This window comes from Protopterus annectens, chromosome 6.part1, assembly GCF_019279795.1.
Source record: "Protopterus annectens isolate FY-2018-M chromosome 6.part1, PAN1.0, whole genome shotgun sequence".
In the NCBI taxonomy this organism is placed as follows: Eukaryota; Metazoa; Chordata; order Ceratodontiformes; family Protopteridae; genus Protopterus; species Protopterus annectens.
This window is the reverse complement of record NC_056738.1, coordinates 137,318,459-137,337,104: the sequence shown is the minus strand read 5'-3', so window position 1 is coordinate 137,337,104 and position 18,646 is coordinate 137,318,459. Positions and strand designations below refer to the sequence as shown.

At 37.8% G+C, this 18,646-nt stretch overlaps 1 protein-coding gene across 3 annotated transcripts in view; it reads left to right on the top strand.

Moving 5' to 3' along the window:
• Positions 1-18,646, top strand: part of CHN1 (chimerin 1) — a 1,979,161-nt gene that overhangs the window by 810,043 nt on the left and 1,150,472 nt on the right. For all 3 annotated transcript variants that reach the window (XM_044075564.1, XM_044075565.1, XM_044075562.1), the window contains one exon: positions 6,350-6,381. In XM_044075564.1, the coding sequence (XP_043931499.1) occupies positions 6,350-6,381 (32 nt within the window). The remainder of the gene's footprint in view (positions 1-6,349; positions 6,382-18,646) is intronic.

Below are 18,646 nucleotides of genomic sequence, written 5' to 3'. Positions count from 1 at the left end.
AAACCCCACCTCTAATCATTAATAAGGGCAAGAAAGACAAGATTGAATGTGTTTCAGGTATTTACATTCTTGAAACCGAAAAAGGCTGGTGCACTCAAGCAGTTATAAGGAAAGTGGGTCAATGTAATGCTGCCATTTGTTTTGCGAGGTGGCGAAAAAGGTCTGCTAGTCTGGGATTCAGCCAACACTCACCGCGCTAAAGACATGAAGAACTTGTTTGCACAGAGACGAATAGATGAAATAATGATTCCCGCAGTAATGACTGCCCATCTCCAGACTCTTGATATTGCAATAAACAAGCCATTCAAGGACCATTTACCCATGGGACTCAATGACTACATTGAAAATAGAATAGAGAGAAATCAACGTGGAAACTTTGTGTAGCCTAGCCTGCAAGAGGTCGTGACTTGGGTGAAGAATTCATATGATAACATCACTGACAGCTGTGTTGCCAATGCACCATGAGCAGGCTACATGGACAAGCACTACTCATTTAAGGAGAGCTCTGTTGCTAGGCATGACAGATTGGGGCCAATGGTTCTACAGGAAATGGAGTTTCAAGAAATTCAGGCCAGAATTCAGGGGTTGGAGACTTGTGACAATGTTCCAGATGAAGATGACATGCCTGTATTTGAATAACTTTTCCATAATCGGGCCAACAGAATGGATTGCTTCTGCTTTCAGCTGCCAGCAAGCTCGTGACAGTTTTTTGACTTTATTGTATTAAGGTAATGTTTCATTATCAAGGGTTAATTACAAAGTAAGGCCACTAGTTCCCAGACTTCATTTTTATGACTTTCCATCAGTCCTCTCTTACGGTTTGGATAAGGAATAAAAAAAAGCATCACCATTCAAAAAGTGTCAGTTATTCACCTGTTTTATTCCCCTCCTCCAATACACATGTATTGAGATTTTTATGCACTTTCTGTTAAGCATGAAATATTGCACTGTGAAAGCCAAGGTGTAGATATTCTGAAGTTGAAATGTTTGTTGCACTGTTTATGTAGAATTCTCACACAACTGTTAACGCATTACTTAGAACTGTTGCCCAATAATGGAAAAGTACCAAATAAATGTAAATTTGTGTACATGAATAAATGACGATTTGTGTGCATGAATAAACGAATAAATGTAGATTGTTGTAAGGGGGGGGTTAAATAAGGCATCCCATGATAATAAGCCCTTATGCATATTTTGGTGGGGGGAAAAATATAAGACCCGGTACACAAGTTGACAACAATCTCACATTTGACCATCATATAGCAGCAGTGGTCAGAAAAGCCTTTTACTTGGTTCACTTCATAAGTAAAGGGATTGCATCTAGAAAAAGGAGGTTCTTACCTCTGTGTACTCCTCCCTCATTAGGCCAATAATTGAGTACAGTGATCCATTTGGTATGTACCTCTCCAAACACCTGCATCAACTGAAAAGGCCACAGAAATACCTCACAAAGAGAATCCATGCCTCCAACACTTGTCCTATGTGGACAGGCACAAATCACTATCATTCTAGTCTGTATCATACAGATTGCTCAGAGGTGATCTGTGTCTCACCTACAAGGCAATCTCAGACCCTGTTCTACTAGAGATGCTCCATGTCCACAAGTCTAACTCCTCACATTGTACCTGATTGAAAGGCTTAAATCTAATATGTGACATTAACAAATCCTGCTGGAGAGACAGGTTTGTCTCCCAGAGGCTGCCCCGTCTCTGGAATAGACTCCCTGCACACATCAAACAAAGTACATCGCTGACCGTCTTCAAGCTCAACCTTGATGAGTGGATGGGTAACTACAAATTTGTCCCAGGGATTCCACCTATGTCACTCATTGACAGGAGCAACAGTTGCTGATTGGGGTTTCATTTTTGGGGATAAATTCTTGGCTAGGCTTGTAAGGGCCCCAGAGCCATTAGCCTAGTAATTTCATATGATCCTATGATAAGACTGCCTATTAAATTAAACATGCTCTTGTCTAGACTTTTTTTCTCTTTTTTACATTGTAATGAGTACATTTCTAAATACTAAAAAAAGAAAGAGAAAAGGGCATCTGTTTACTTTAGTATCTTTATCACATGCAACAATAACTAAAATGCTTTATTGTATAGCATGCAGTTTATATAATGAAAGTTTTTATAGTTATACTGTTGAGAACAGAAATTGTTTTGCTTGGTTACCCTTTTCTTCCTCTTATTTTCCCCTTAGTGTCCTTCTAAACATTAATGACACAAAGAGAGGCAAATGCATTTCAGTTCCCCACAAGTTTAACAAAGTTGATAAAAGTTCATTCTTCACATTTCTTCATGTACAACAGTATTTCTCAAATGTGACTGATGTTTCGTAATCTCTTATTTATTCACTAATTTCTGTGTTGCTGGTCTTTTTCCTGTTCATCGTCATCTCCCAACTCCAGACTCTCCTTCAATTTCAGGGTCCTTTAGATTCTTGTAGTCAACTCCTGTGCTTTTTTCTCTCTCTTAAGCATTTTCCATTGGAACATTGGAAAAAAGTTTTACTGGAAAGTCTCCCCACGTGCTTTATTATCAGAAGAATTAGAAGCAGAATCCCCTTTTGCAGATGGCTCACTTTTTGTTGGACAAACTTTTGTATTTCCTCTGTAGCCTGCTCTTCATCAAAAAATGACTTTCATCCTTTGGGGAAAACGTTTCTGAAGACAGTTGGATGCAGCAGCTTGAATCTCACTCCTGCATCTCAACATTCTCTGATTGCTGGAATAAATTTGTTTCTGATGCATAGTGAATAATCATTTTCTACAAATACTCTATAGTCTTTAACTTTTAATACTTTGCCCTTCTATCACAATTCTGTTGGTATCAACTCCGTCTGCTGGTAGGATTATATCTTTACTAATAAAGGTCTTGGCTACTTTCTTATGGCCAGGTTTGGACTTTGCCTTCAGAAAATGAATACAGTCTTTTCCTTCAAGTTTCTCTGGTACAGCAGACAATCTCAGGTTTTACCTACATTATTCTGTCTTATAATTCTACCATTTTTTGAAACATCTCTTCTTGAGCAGTCTCATATTCAGCCAGCATTTTCTTCATTTCATCTTCTGATTTTTACAGCTTTATCATCTCATCTGAACATATGTTTGAAGCTTCTTCCATTTTTCCTGCCTTTTGTTATTTGTATTGATATACTCATTCAGTGTTTTTTTTAATAAGCTCTGAGCACATTTGACTTATTTATTTCCTGTAGGTTACTGGAAGGCATGTCTTGCAACAAAGCTGTAGCTTGAACTGCTTTTTGATGAACAGCTGCACGATTCTTCCCAGTCATTGTATCTTCACCTTTTTAGCTGATTTTCTGACAGGTTCTCTTAATTTCTTCTTTGCTGGCATCCAGGCAGTGCACTTAATAGCCAGTAACTGAATTTACTCAAAGTGACAGAATTCCTGATGCTCGTCTTTCAGTTTATTTGTTCACACAGGGACAGCTAAAGTTAAGGTGATGATCAGTGTGCAACTATCATGGAAAAAAAATTGTGGCATAATCAGTTAAGAGTAACAGCTCATATAATGTTGCCCTAAGTTTGTGTGTAAAATGAAACCAGTCTGATTTTGTGTGTTATTGTAGGCAGAATACCTTTTAACTAATAAGTAAAAAACTGATAAAAAATTATAATCAACATTCAGTGTTGAGATATGTCTAAAATAGGAATGGAGAGAAGATTTCATACCCTGTTTTTGTAGAGGAAAAATCAGTGTATATTTCCAAGAAGGGGGATAAACAAGGTGTTTTGATTTCCATATATACTTTCTGAAGTAAAAATATGGCCTCTTCAGGTAACTGCTTATGTATCTCGGATATAATACCTTCATTCCTAGTGGCTTTATAATCCTTTTGTTTTTTTTTTTTAATTTGATTTTTAATGTCTGCCAAAGTAGTGATATTGCTTAATTTTTGACCTGTTCCACCAATAATCTTCTTTGAGTTAGTTAAGAAAGTCTCAACCATTTTGCCATCCCTCAAATTATTGCTCTTAGTTCTTTTTATAATAAGGTTTAAAACACTGCACAATATCTTCTACATCAGTGATTTTTTTACTACTTCCTTGGAGAGTACTGGAACTGATATGATTAAATTTAGTTAACTTCTTTTTAACCTAAGAGCTACCCTATGTAACCTCCTAGGCATTAAAGCATATTAATATAATTTAACATTTTTTCCAACCAAGTGGAGATATTAGATGTAAGATTTCCTGGTAATCAGCATTTAGAGATTTCATTATGAGAATAATTCAGTGGACCAGATTCCAAAAGAGTTTCTTTGAGTGTAGGTCTGCCCTGATTCTGAAAGGGTTTCTCTCGCTGTAAGTGACTTACTTAGTTGTAAGGACTATGTATAAACAGGGTGACTATGGGGATCAGATTCTTAAACACTTGCTCGCAGCTTGCTCTCAATATAAGTGGTCATTTATATTGAGAGCAAGTGTTTTGGAATTGGGGTCTTTATTTCCCTTTATATTTTTAAATTAAATGTATCGTTCTTGTCTTGTAAATCAATCACTGAATGATTTAGCCCATTCCTTTGTGTACTTGTACATTTTGATCTACAGTCCTTATGTCTGTCAATGTATACACCTTTTTGCCACCTCTCATGCCCATTGTTGATATGATACATATGGGGTAACTGTGTGCCTAGTGTTAGGCAGACATTCAAGAACTTTCAATAACTCCTGCTGAGAAAGACTGTGTTTTACCTTCACAGTTAGTAAGTTATAGCATGCCATGGCTGACAGGACTTGCTGATTTACTTCTTGCAGCGAGTTCTTAAATGACTGTTAGTAATTTTGACTGTATCAGTACTACCTCAGACAGAGAAGGTTTAGGGTTTTAATCATTTTCAAGGTAGACAGGGTTTATATTTTTGTCTAGTATTAATAAAATAAAATAAAAATTTGTTTCTGTAGAGAATTTTATTTTGCTAGCTTTCTGAGACAGGAAATAGCCAGCTTTGGAAACTCTAAACTTCATCTAGAGGTTCACATGTAGACTCCCATGTAAAAGAAACAGATCACTAGTGTATGTTTGCTATCTACGTTTACATTAAAATTATGATGCAGGAAAGAAAGCTACATTGAATAAATATGCTGAAGAGTAGGCCTTTTTGAATGATAAAGCCAAAGTTTTATGGCAAGGTGTGGAATTCATTACATTCAACAAGTTGATTTGACATTTACATTATATAGTATTTCCTTTTGGCATATGCCCGCACTTAAAGCAATATTTCAGTCCTAAGAGTGAGCCGAGTGGCATCGTTTCATTTAGAGTTTATTTGCAAATTTCTTTTTGTTATGTACTGTTATTTAAATAAATTACTGAATGTAGTTGTTTTGAACCCAGTTTTACAGTTTATATTTGTCTTCCAACATTTTTAACTAGAGGGGCCTATTTCTATAAATACAGTATGGAATAAGTGGATTAATGGCATAGTGCTGAGATAGTCAGGTATCTGCATGATATTTTTAGTACTGCCCATGCCTAACCATATGCCGCTCCTTGCATATCAGAAAAATGACTCTCCTTACATACTTTTTTGTAGCCATATAGAGTAATTTAACTGTTTTTTTCTTCATTACAGCAAAAATCTTCAGCTTCCACTTAAGTTGTGCATACTTGCTTTAAGCAACTAGATAGTTATACTGTACATACAATTTATTCATACTGCAATTTACAAATATGTGTTGTATTTAGAAAGATTACCACTGGTTTTCACTCAGGTTTTAAGCCTCATAGTCTGTTTATTTGTCAGTCCTGGGTGCAGTATGCATTCTTTTAATAATTAAGATTTTTTTTTGTTTCAGTTGAGGAAAAAAATGTCCAGGTCATATGTCTGTAATATTATAGTTGTACTTTCTTACTTTGATGTTTATGGTTTATTATATTTCCATTTGCTATACATCACTGATCTTACTGTGGTGACTTTTGAGACTCAAGTCACCACAGAAAAGTTTATCCATGTCTATATTATAATTGTCTTTGTGTTCTGTTCAACAAATTCAGTAAACTAATGAATTGCTCAGCTTGCATTTAATATTCAGGTACAGAACCAGGTCAAGGCGTTTCTTAGTTTTCTTAGCACTTACTTTAAAACTGGTATTTATTTGATTTTAAAAGGACATGCTAGCTAAATTACAAATGCACGTGTGCGTATACACACACACACACACACACACACACACACACACACACACACACACACTTTTACATGAAGAACTTTGGTATTTGCATATGAAGTGTATTTCAATCATTTAGCAGCTTTTCTTTAAAAACTATGTGATGGTAGATATACATCTAACATATCTTTATATTTTCCTTATATTTTACAGGTGGAGAACAGGCCAAAATATTATGGGAGAGAGTGAGTACCATGTTTTCCCCTCTGGGATTTGATATACGAGTAGATATTTCTTCTTCAGTTTATTGAGTTTGATGATAATGGGATTTTTTGAGCTTTTAACAATACAGCATAATGTTTTATTTAACAAATATTACCAGTGCAGGTTCTGAAGTCCCTATAAATTAGCATAAGTTAGCTGTTTTAGTAAGTATTAGACTATCAGTTGTGGAATGCAGCTAGTATGCAGAGGTGACTGATAATACAAAGTCTACAAAATGTTATTTATTTGCAAGATAGAAGAAATAGTATGAAAATCCACTAAAAGATCTAAATATTTTAGATCTTATCAGTTTATTCTCAAGCTGAGTCGAGAGCATATTATTATTGCCTTGGGTTACTTGCACCTGTTAAAAGCAAGGTTGTTGGTTCATATTGTGTTAATTACGCTCTGTGAGCTGAAGGCCTCTAAGAGAGTTATGGATGCTACATGACAGAGAAGCAATGCAGTTAAAATAATATTTTATTGCAAAAAATAACATGACAGATTTTATTCATATGTATCTGTATTGGCCCAAATGAATGAATAAATTATGTTGCTTAGTTTAAAGGTCATCGTACAGAATAGTTGACTTAAATAAAGATGTATATTAACAAACTTAACCTTTCCCTACTTAAAGAGAAAAGTGCAGTTTAAATAATTCTTAGCTGCATGAGTCTAAAGTCATGTGTTGGGAGCACAGAATCTGCACAAAGAAACCAAAGCACTTTGAATAAATTTATCCTTATAAGATGGAAACCTAATTTTGTTTACTGCCTACAGTGGAGGCTACAAAATATTTTGACTCTGACATTTTCTTTTGATTGGCATGTAGGTATTTACCAAACAGACCCATAGTTCAGGATAAAGTTTTTGACTTTTTTTGCTGCCTAGGTGTTTGATCAGAATACCAACCCTTGAGTTTAAGTGGTACGTAATGCGTCTGACAACGATTGGAATTTATAAATATTTTAAATGCTTCATGCTTCTTGTCCTACTTATCATGGTCTGAATGTGGTGACTTCTAGTGCAGTGATCAATTCCTGTAGACAGCTGCTATGACAATAAATGATACTGTTAAACTAAAGCAGAAGCAGTTGCCTGAAATTTGAAAGTGATAGCTGTATTAATTTTGAACTTTCCAAGCACATTTTTTTAAACAGAAACTTGTTACTTAAGTGCTAGGTTTTGTATTTATTTATTTATTTTATTTATTTTACATTTGTTGACCGGGCTAGTCTAACTGGATACATGTCCATTTTCAGTAGAGGCCGAAAAAGAAAAAAGAATAAATATATATAAATAAAAATAAAAAAAATAAATAAATAAAAACAAAGTAATAAAGCAACATAGGATATAATAAAAGAAAAAAATGAGAAACTAAAAAACAGTGACTACAAAAACTTAGAAAAAAAAAGAGGCAAAGCTAGACCAAACGTAAAACACAGCACCAGGGCTAGACACAGAACAAACAACCCAAACAAGAATCCCAAATCATAATCCTAAAAAAAGAACAGAAGGAGAGAGAGAGAGAGAATAAGTTTTGGGGAGGCAAGGGGAGCTAGGGTTGAAAAAGTTTTGAAATACAAGTTTCAGTCTGGGTTAGCACAAGGACAGAGCCACTTTTTTTTTTTTTGTTTTTTTATTGAGAAGCAGAATTGAGAAGTTGATGGCTGGAGTGGATTTTTTCATTTTTTTTTTCCTATAGTTTTTGAGAAAAGAGTTGTTGTTGTTGAATTTTGTTGTTTGTTTTTTATTTAGTAGACAATAGACAAGTAGTTTATTTCAGATTTATAGTGAGAGAGGATTGGATTAGAGAGGAGAGAGAGGGTTAGGGTGGTGTAGGTTTGTAGGGTGTATCTTTTGTGTTGTAAGTAGTTCTATTGTTCTAAAATTATTGTTTTGTGTAAGGTTAAGTGGTGGGCAGTGGTGGGTTTAGGCAGTGGTGGTGGGATGAATATAGGAGAGCATGTGATGAATCTAGATGGATTTTTGAAGTTGTTTGAAAGGTTGGTATATATAGCAGAGGCATAGGTAAATATAGTAGAGGCATAGAAATGTGAAATGAGTGTGGGTGTTTGTGTGTTTTGGGTGGTGGAGGTTTTGGGGTTTGTTTTTTTTGTGTACAGTCAAGTTTTTTTTTGTTAATAGTCTTATGGGTTAGTTAATATAGTCATCAAAGTTAAGATGAGATTGTGTGAGTATTAGTAGGCGGGTGTAGTAGTATATGGTGTTATATTTAGAGCATTGTGTGGAGGTTATAAGAATGGAGTGGGTGACTTATGAGTTGGTGTAAAAGTAGTAGTTTTGTTTTCTTTTCAGGAGAAGACGATGTTGTGTTGCATGAACCAGTTTTTTTTTTTTGGAATACAGTTTAGGGGTTTATGGGATTGGAGTATATTTATTGAGTGTGAGTTATAGAGTGAATGTCAATATGGGGTATTGGATGCAAGTATGGGGTGTGGGAAAAAAAGATCGAAGGAAATAAGGAAAGAAAGGTGAAGACCCAAAGACGAGCTTAAGGAGGGAAAAATGTTTGTCCCCAGGAGGAAGACAAACTGTGTTTTGTTTTCTTGCTGTGCTGTTAACCATTGTAATGATTAGTTTCCGTGAGTAGGGCTTGAGTAACCAGAAAGGTGCTTTAGTTTTTCAAGAAGAATATAGTGAATACCAAGGAAGCAGATAGTAAAATAGTTAAAAGGAAAAGGAGTTAAGGAGGAGAGTATTAAGAGTTTTTGTTTAGGAATAGTAGTATTAGTAGAAAGAGGGTAGTAAGCCCTTAATTTAAAGTATGAATATGGGAAAAAAAGAAAGTATTACATTGTAATTGCGAAGGATACTAATGCTAATGTACCTTCTGTTTGCATTTATTGTGGGAAATATTGACAATGGTGATATACACTTTTGCCATGATAAACAAAATTAGACTATTAATATAACTATTAACCAGGTTGATGAGCTAGTCTTTGGACCCTTTTTCAGTTATAATTTATGCCATCAAAGTTGTACTGCACTGAGTGCAAGCATTTATAATGCATATGTTTTGGTTAGACATTTTGCCTTGATAGAATTCTGAGAAATATCGTAAAGGCTGTTGGAATTTGCATACTGCAATCAGAAAGTAGTTCATGATATCATTTGTGTGAGGGCAGATACAGTGGAAATAATACAGCCTTACAACAGCATTCCTGTGGAGCAAGTGTAATGAAGGTTAATAGACTCAAAAAAAGCGTTCATAAGAGAGTACCACATGAAAGTATCTTTTGCCTGATAGTACTGTCTGAAAAAATTCAATTGATTTTATATATGCTGAGAAAGAGTAAATGTTACTGAGGATCCTATCCCCACCCTTACAGTTGGACCTAGTTATTGTATATTATTACATCCAAGTGAAGCCTTCAGGTGCATCTGCAGTTAACACCTACTGACACCTCTAGGCGTCAAATATTGCTTGTTCATATTTGCATCAATAAATTCAAAAGCATGCTATGTGTAAGGTTTTAAAATATTTCATCTTAAAGCTTACACAATAGCAAACTGAACTGTATCAATATTTGACCTCTGTCTACTGCAGCTAAATAAAAGTAAACTGTTGTTTTTATGATATTGGCTTATATAGATATAATTTTCACATTTGTCTAAATATCTCAACAACCAAGTAACACAGACAGAACTCCTTAGCCTCATATGAAAGCTTGCAGCTAGATGAATAAAATGCTGCTGACAGTATGTTTAACATAAGTGGTTGCTCAGATATTGTAAGTTGTTTACAAAAATATTACAAATGTAATAGTTATTGTGTTTACTGTGACTTATAAAATTTGGTTTAAGACCTAGAACGTAAAGAATACTACCACAGTAAAAAGAGTTCATGCTGAAGGGTTTGACATTTACACTTCTTTAGTAGCCCCTATAATCCTAGAGATATGAACATTTGTTTGAAATGTGAGGACTTAATTTGATTGCGTCAAAAAACAGTGCAAACTTCTTGAGCTCCATTGGAGTGAATGACTGAGATTGTGAAGTGTGGCTTTGGCTAATTATGTTGCACTGTTCTCTGTATTGTGATAGGATAATATTGTAATAATTATTGAGATGAAAGAAGGTTAGTATGATGATCCATTGTCTATATTATATTTATTTTTTTTAGTTAAAGGTCTAATTTTCTCTCTCTAATAAATATTGTGCGATTGAGATCCGAGATGCTGAAGTAGTTTTACAAAAAGTCCTTTCTCAAATGATGAAGTTGAATTTTGGGGTCTATATCACCAGATCAAATGTTTAGGTTATCGAACACCTAAACATCGAACTGGTAATATTGAAACTAAACATCGTGAACAGCGTAGGGAAAGACTTCTGTTGTCCACAAAAAAACCCCAAAAACAAAAAAAACCTACTTTAAACCCAAACGAAGTGGGGGGCTTCACCCCCCGATGTGAGGGGCTGTGCCCCCCCCACCCCTTAACTAAATATACTAACTCCGAGATCACTTTACAGTAGACAAAACGGCAAAATCAAGCTAACAGCCAAGGGAATTCTTTCCCTGCATTAAATCGGCCATTCGTGGTTGTTTGCTTTTGATACTACCAGTTTGATGTTTAGGTGTTCGATAACCTAAACATTCAATCTGGTGATATAGACCCAAATTTTGACCAGAGTAGTTTGGGGGAGGGGCCTCATCACTTGCAGTATGCAATGAGTAAGCTACAGATCTTAAGAAAAATGTCTTGCTATGGTGGGAGAGGGATAATTTCCATCATATGAGCTTTAGGTGAAGGAATGTAGTATTAGGCTTAGCTGTTACTGGAATCCTGTTTGCGTTGCACTGGTGTTTACTGCTATGTGATAGACAAAGCAACATATTTTGTTAGTAATCTGTAGTACTCTAGTGTTTTAGCAGTATTTAGTACTAATACTGGCATATGGTAGTCTGTCCACTTTGGGGATTAGTTTTCCTTTTCCACTGGCACTGCAAGCCTGTGCTGCAAGTATATTTGTAAATTTCTAGGTAGATTTAAGTTAAAACTAAAAGAAATATCTAGCCAAGTTAGAGTTTCCATTGTGTGAGTCCTTAAACCTCTTGTATTAGAGGCACATTTGGAACAAAGCTTGTTTGCAGAGAGGAAGGGGAGAAAGAGAGAGCTCAGTTATGATCAAATAATAGGCCCAGGCATTTCTATTCCATTACTTTCTTTAGGGTGTACTGTTTTGGTCTGTTTTGATTTTTGAAAGTTAGTATTTAAGAAACTCTAAAAACATTACTCCGGTTTTATTATACTTAAGGACAAGGGTTTTTATTTTGTCTGTTTATAATTTAGGAAGTACTTCCAAACTAGCTAAAAGCTTCCCATAAGAAATGGTCTTGTAAGTTTTTGGCAGTAAGGTTAGATGTAAGAAGGTTGCTGTCATACTGCAATGTGGCTTTCATCATGGGAAGATCATTAGATAAGTTGTTAGTAAATAAAAAGAGCATGAATGGGAGCAGAACAGAGCTGTGGAGGACTCCTGATCCGAAGCCGCCTGTGGCCGAAAATTTATTTATGGTTATAGAAGAGGATGGTTTCCAGCCATAGACTTCGGTTTGTATTTCCTGAAAACAAGCCCTATGATAAATGGAGAATAATGCTAAGATTTGGATTTGGGTCACAGGGCTGGAAGAATGAAAATGCACCCTTATATTTGTGCTGCCATGCACCAATAGAGTGAAAGACAGTACAACAGAAATTTTCAGGATATTTAAACACTGACAAGATAAGTCCACTTTAGTAGTGACACTTGTTCCCGTATTTGTAAAAGAGAAAAAGGATTAAATTTATGAGGCACACTTTTTAGAGACAGTACAGATGTCCTTCCATTTCACTGTCACAGTATTCCTTACAGTAGGGATACCCTGCCGGGGTGGCTATGCATCCGGCCAGTATACCAAAGCCTTTAGGTTGCTAAAGGTATGCCGTACATTACACATATGCTCCACGCATACAGCTTAGGATATAAAGGTGATGTCTGAACGTACCATCCTCAAAACTTATTTGCTGCAGTCCAAATGCCATCTTCGATCATTGGTCTAAACGCTCACTTTGTTTACTGGTTCACCAAGCCGTTTTCAGTTAAGTACTCCTTTGTGGTTTTATTTTTATCTTTTTTCCTGTTTTTTGTTGCTTATGGGGTTCATGTCATCCAGAAAGGGTAAATGCCTGTGTGGGTGACAGATTCACCATAAAGACCATCACAAACCGTGTTTATTTTGTCTAGGTGCTTCCCACAACCATACATCCTATTCTATTTGCCAGGTTTTCACTCCAAAGACTCTGCATAGTCAGCTTTCCTCTTTGGCAATTGATTTAGAAAAGCAACCTCTTAAGCTTTTGGCAAAAGACACTGTAGAAGGACCTTCCCATTCCAAGGGTCAGCCATCAGTGAAGACGAAGGTCAAGAAATTTAGGTCTGATTCTTCAGCTCTGCTGTCTCTGCTGGATGTCTCTCTCAAGGCTAGTGAAAGCCCGGAAGATCACTTGGCTCTTAGGTTGGATTCCTCTGCTGTTTCTGTTTTGGAGGCCAGTATGGATTCATTTTCACAAATTTCCCTGGAGGCCTCGCAGACATTTTCTTCAGATGTTCGGGTGGAACTGTCATTGATTATTACCGAAGGTCAGATTTTGGTTAGGAAGGAGGTACCGACTACAGTCATTGAGTGTTGTACGAGGTCTGAGACTTCTAAGTTTTACAAAGCTGATGTTCCCTTAAAGAAGAAACAAAAAACTAAACATGTTTCTCCTGCTCCTAAGGACCCTCAGAATGAATAGCAGAATTTCACACAAGATTTGTTTAGTGTTGTTATGACTTTGAAGCTTCCTCAAGAAGTTTCTATTCCAGCCCCCCCTTGGTCTTCTACTCATCTTAAGAGGCCTAGGGAACAGGATTCCTCTGAGGAGGAGGAGGAGGAATCCCTTGCCTATTCTTCCCAGATTCCTTCTCCCTTAGACTGGTTCTGAGGAAGTGGAGTCCATTATTCCTGGCTCTCCTTTTGAGGAGATTTCCTTTGGTGACACAGTCTCCAAAATGATGGAATTCTTCAAATATGATTGTACCCAGGTGTCAAAGGTTTGGAAGAGGTATTATGAGCTTTTGTAAATGGACTCTCCTAGACCTTCTGCTGTTCCTCCTGTCCTGGTGGCCTTGTACCTTTTATACTGCATCTCAGGCTCCTGATTCTCAGCATGCCACACCCAAAAAAACTTACAGGTTTTATAAGTTGTTTGATGATTGCAAGTTCCTTTATAAGTGCCCATCAGCTGACCCTTCTGTGGTGACTGTGGCATTTGACAAGCCATCTAAGTTACTGCCTTCTACAAAGTTGCTTCCTTTTGATAAAGATTGTAGAACTATGGAAATACTGGTTAAGAAGGTTTGTACCTCAGCTATCCTTGCTTTTAAGGCTGTCAGTTGTCAGACCCATATGACAAGATATATTTTGGCTCTTCTGTTTCAGGCATGTCAGGTTATTTCTGACCTTCCTGACTCTGAGGGGAAGAATTCTGCACTCTCCTTGTTACTGACTTCTTCTCAGGTTGCTTGCCGCTCTATTAAATGTAGTCGTGAAGCAGCAGATGCCTCTTCTAGGGCTGCTGCTTTTGGTTCTGTTCTGAGAAAATATTCCTGTCTTCGGCTTCAACCTTTACCTGATGATGTTGAGGCTAAGTTGATGAATGATCATCTGGATAGCACTCATTTGTTTGTTGCTCCTGTTGTTGATTTATTCAAGTCCGTACAGGAAAAGGGTAAGGCTTTACAAGATTTAAAATGTATCTTTGTTTCTTCTGTTCCTAAATTCCAAAGGAATTCCCCTAATAAGCCAGCCTTTCTTTGTAGGCAGTCTTGCCCTCCCACCAATATTAGGAAGAGTGGTAAAAGGGCTCCTCCAGCTAAGGCTACCCAGACTCCTGTAGCTCAGAAATCTCCTTTTCCTGACAAACCAAGTGGTGTCTGACTATCCTGTACTTCTCAGCCACATTCGTCTTTCTGTTAGACTTTTCCTGTCTCTTTCTGTTTTGGTAAAGATTACTTAAGATTCCTGGGTTCTTTCCATTATTCGCCAAGGGTAGCCAAGGGTATCACATGGTCTGGAAATCTCTTCCCCCGTTCAAGGGCATTCCTCACAGTCTGTTGACTTAGGGAACTATTCAGGAAGTTCTAATTTCTCAAAGGGGGAAAGGAGTTTATTCCAGAATGTTCTTGGTCCCCAGGAAAATGGCATTCTGGATCTCTCTCACTTAAAACACCCTTCTGAAGGTCCCTTCCTTTTGGATGTTGTTCGTTCAGACCTTGATTCCTCTCCGCTTCCTCTGGCTTTTCTAGTTTCTCTAGATCTCAAGGGTGCTTATCCTCCTATCCCTATTCTTCCCCTGTTCAAAAAGTTTTTATGTTTCTCTGTTGCTTCCTGGCATTTTCGGTTCTGTGCTTTGCCCTTTGGCCTCTCTACTGCCTAAGGGTATTCACCAAATGCCTTGCTCTTGTGATTGCTTTTTGCAGGCTAAGGTGGTTACAGGTCTTTCCTTAGATGACCTACTTTTGTAGACATCCACTGAAGAGATTCTGCTGTGGCATCTTCACATTTCTGTTCTGTAAAGCCTAGGGAATTTTTAAGATCTCTGAGTTTCTTGACCTCCCACGTTCCTATGCTCCCTCTAGCCAAACTCCACATGAGAAAGATTCATTGGTTTCTAAAGTCAGTTTGGCTTTAGCAAGCTCATCCCCTAGATTTCGTAGTCCCTCTTCTTCCATGCCTCATGCTGGAAATTTACTGGTGGATTCAGCAGTTGCCACTCAGTCCCGGGCTTCCTTTTCAACCCCTACTCCCTTCTCAGGAGTTGTTTACATATGCTTCAGATTTGGGATGGGGGGGGGGGGGCTTCCTTCGGCTTTCTGAAAGTGCAGGGCCTCTGGGAACTTAAACAAAAGAAAGACCACATCAGTGCCGAAGAGATGATATCTCTTCTGTTGGCTCTTCAAACATTTCATCATCTTTTCATTCCAGGACCCCTCAAGGTACTGACCGATAATACCAGTTATGTGATATCAACAAGGAAGGGGGGACAATATCTTATCTCCTGTGCAGGCTAGCACTTTAAGTGTGGGAGCTAGCTATCCAGTATCAAGTGACTCTTCAGGCAGTTTACATTCCTTCAGGTCAAAACATTGTGGCAGACTCTCTGAGCAGATCGATATCACAATCCCATGAGTGGATGCTTCACAGGGATGTGTTTCCGGACATTGTCCACCAGTGGGGTACTCCTCAAGTAGATCTATTTTCTCCCTTCTGAATAAACAACTTCCTCTTTTTTTGTGCCAGATACCCATGTCCTCTTGTTTGGAAGGTGGATGCCCCCTCTTTTTCATGGAAGGGGATGTTTTTTTATGCCTTCCTCTCATTCCAAAAGTCCTGCTCAAGATAAACAGGATGGTCCCAAAATCTTGCTAGTGACTCCCTTTGGCCCAGATAGCATCAGTTCCCTCTCCTTCTGCATTTAGTTAAGGGCAATCATTACAAGTTAACTCTCAGGGTGGACCTACTCACACAAGACAAGGGATCTCTCATTAATCCTCAACTGTCCACTCTTCAAATGACACTGTGGATGATAGGATTTTGATTCCATATAGACACCCTTTTTTCTGAGGATGTGCTTAGGGTCCTGCAGGAGGCCAGGAAACCCACTATTAAAAACCCTACTTATCTAAATGGAAGAGGTTTTCTGTTTGGTGTCATTCTTATAACCTGGATCCACTTTTTGTGGATGTTCCTTTGGTTCTCTCTTATCTGTGTGAGTTGCTCAATGCTGGATTGGCATATTCTTCTGTTAAGTCTCACTTGTCAGCTATTTCTACTTATCTGCCTCTAACACCCCCTTTAGCTCCTGTATTCGAGGCTAAACAGTTTCTTAAAGGCTTCCTTCATATTAAACTTCCCAGAAACCCTGTTCTTCTTTCCAGATCTTAATTTAGTTTTGGAGAAATTGACTCAGGCTCCTTTTGAGCATGCGTTTTCAGCTTCCTTGCAGCATTGTTCTTGGAAGACTATTCTTTTGTTGGCCCTTACTTCTGCCAGGTGGGTGTCTGAGCTTCAAGCCCTTATGACTGTTGGTCCTTTTTTAGTTTTCCATAAGGACAGGGTGTCCCTTTGTACTAATCCTTCTTTTATGCCCAAAATGGAAATGAGTTGTCTCTTAATCAGTCTATTCCTTTGCCCATTTTTTCCCTTCTCCGTAATCTGCTAATGAGAAGGTTTTGCACAGTTTGGCTGTTCGTGGACAATTCACATTTTATTTGGATAAGACCAAAGCTTTTCACAAATCTGATCAGCTTTTTGTTTCCTTTCATCCTAGATCTTTGGGATTGGCTTCTTCTTGGATATCTAAAGCCATTTCTTTTTATCATTCTTTTCATGACAAGAGCCTCCCTTCTTCAGTTAAGTCTCATTCTACTAGGGCTGTGGCTTCTTCTGTTGCTTTTTTTAAGGGTTTAGATACTAACACTATTCTTGAGGCAGCTATCTGGACTTCTGTGCATACTTTTGCCAAGCACTATAAGTTGGATGCGATGATATGGGCTATATTTGGTTTTGCTAGAGACATCCTTCACGGGTTCCTAGAGTGATCTCCTGGTCCTTCCTCCTCCCTCACATTTTCATGAGCTTTTACACTCTTCCTGTTGTAAGGAATACTGCAACAGTGAAATGGAAGGAGATAGTGCAGTTGTGTAAAATCTTACCATAATGGTAGATGTCCTCCTCTTCACTGTTGCAGTTTTCATTCACTCCCTCCCTCCCTCGTCCCCTTGGTTCTCTTCCTTCCTTTCTTTCTGGAGGGCCCTCTTACCTCTCTAATCTTGGACTGGTGTTCCTACTGGAGCTCTCAGTTGTGATGATGGTACATCCAGGTGTCACCTTTATGTCCTAAGCTGTATGTGGGGAGCATATGTGTGACATATGGCATACCCTTAGCTTGTTTGTACTGAACTGAACTGACGTGGGCTACCAGCCACAACTCTGAGCTGAGATACCAGATGACTAGAGGCTTCTGAGCTTCCAAAAAACATAAGTTGCTTGTTTTTTTCTTATTTATACTATTTACTGCACCTTTTTATTGCCTGCCACCTACTTTTATATTGCATTTATTTACTGTGTACTAAACTACACTGTTACACTGCAATTGCCTGCTTCACTGAGCCTTTAAAATCTAATTTTATAGCTGTTTTCACTGCTTAAGTATTTACTGGTATTTTTCACTGTTTTAAAGCTATCTTTTCTGCCTGTTTGTTTTTCCCGCCAAACATTGTTTAATAAACTGATCTGTTAACTATTTTTCTGCTGTGTTAAATATTCTGTAGTGTATCCCACTGAAACTAAGGTAGCTAGTCAGCGTTGTCAGTATCACAACAAGTAGCAAGCTTGCTTTTGATGCAGAAGGCTGTGGATTCTACTCCCACAGTATGTCGATGGGTTGTTGATACTGTACTGTGTTGTACTTTTTTTTTAGAGTTAGGAGGGTGGCCTAATGGTTAAGGTGTTTGCCTTACAAACACAAGGTGCAGGGTTTGAGTCTCACAAGGGATAATTGCCTAAGCTTAAAATGGCTCGCAAGGGCAGTTAGCCTAGTACTAATCTATAAATCTATGAATGAATAAAAAAAAAGCTAGTAGCTGTAGCATTTTCCAGATCCAGGCATGCTGCTTCTGAAACTGTTTGTAGTGGTTTATTTGTTCTGAGCACATTTTCCAGGCCATCTTGGATTGGAAGGGGCCTATCTGCACTTTTGTGAGAGAATTGTGTGGATTGGGGCCTGTCTGGTAAAGGGAGGTTGGTCTAGGGCTTGGAATAAGCATTCTCATTGTTTCTTTTGAATTTTTTTAGAGTTTTCTTCAAGTTTTAACTTCTGGTATTTAGGCCCTGCATTTGAGCAGGTTTCTTCTTGTTTGCACTTCGCACACTACCGCGCAATTGTGCTCCAAAGCCGAACAGTTAAATTCAACAAATTTTCTCCTAAAACCCAGGCAGAAATATCCATTCACTGAGCTCTTCTGTGATCATTTCTGAAAGCCACCCCTAGTGACAATGGTCTTCAACCTAGCATTATGGACAGTGTAACTACCCTTGTTTCTCCCACCAGTCTTGTTAACTCGGGTCTCTTGAGGCAGTGTAACAATTGCCTCATGTACACAGACAACCCTCTGTTGATAACATAATCTAATACAAAC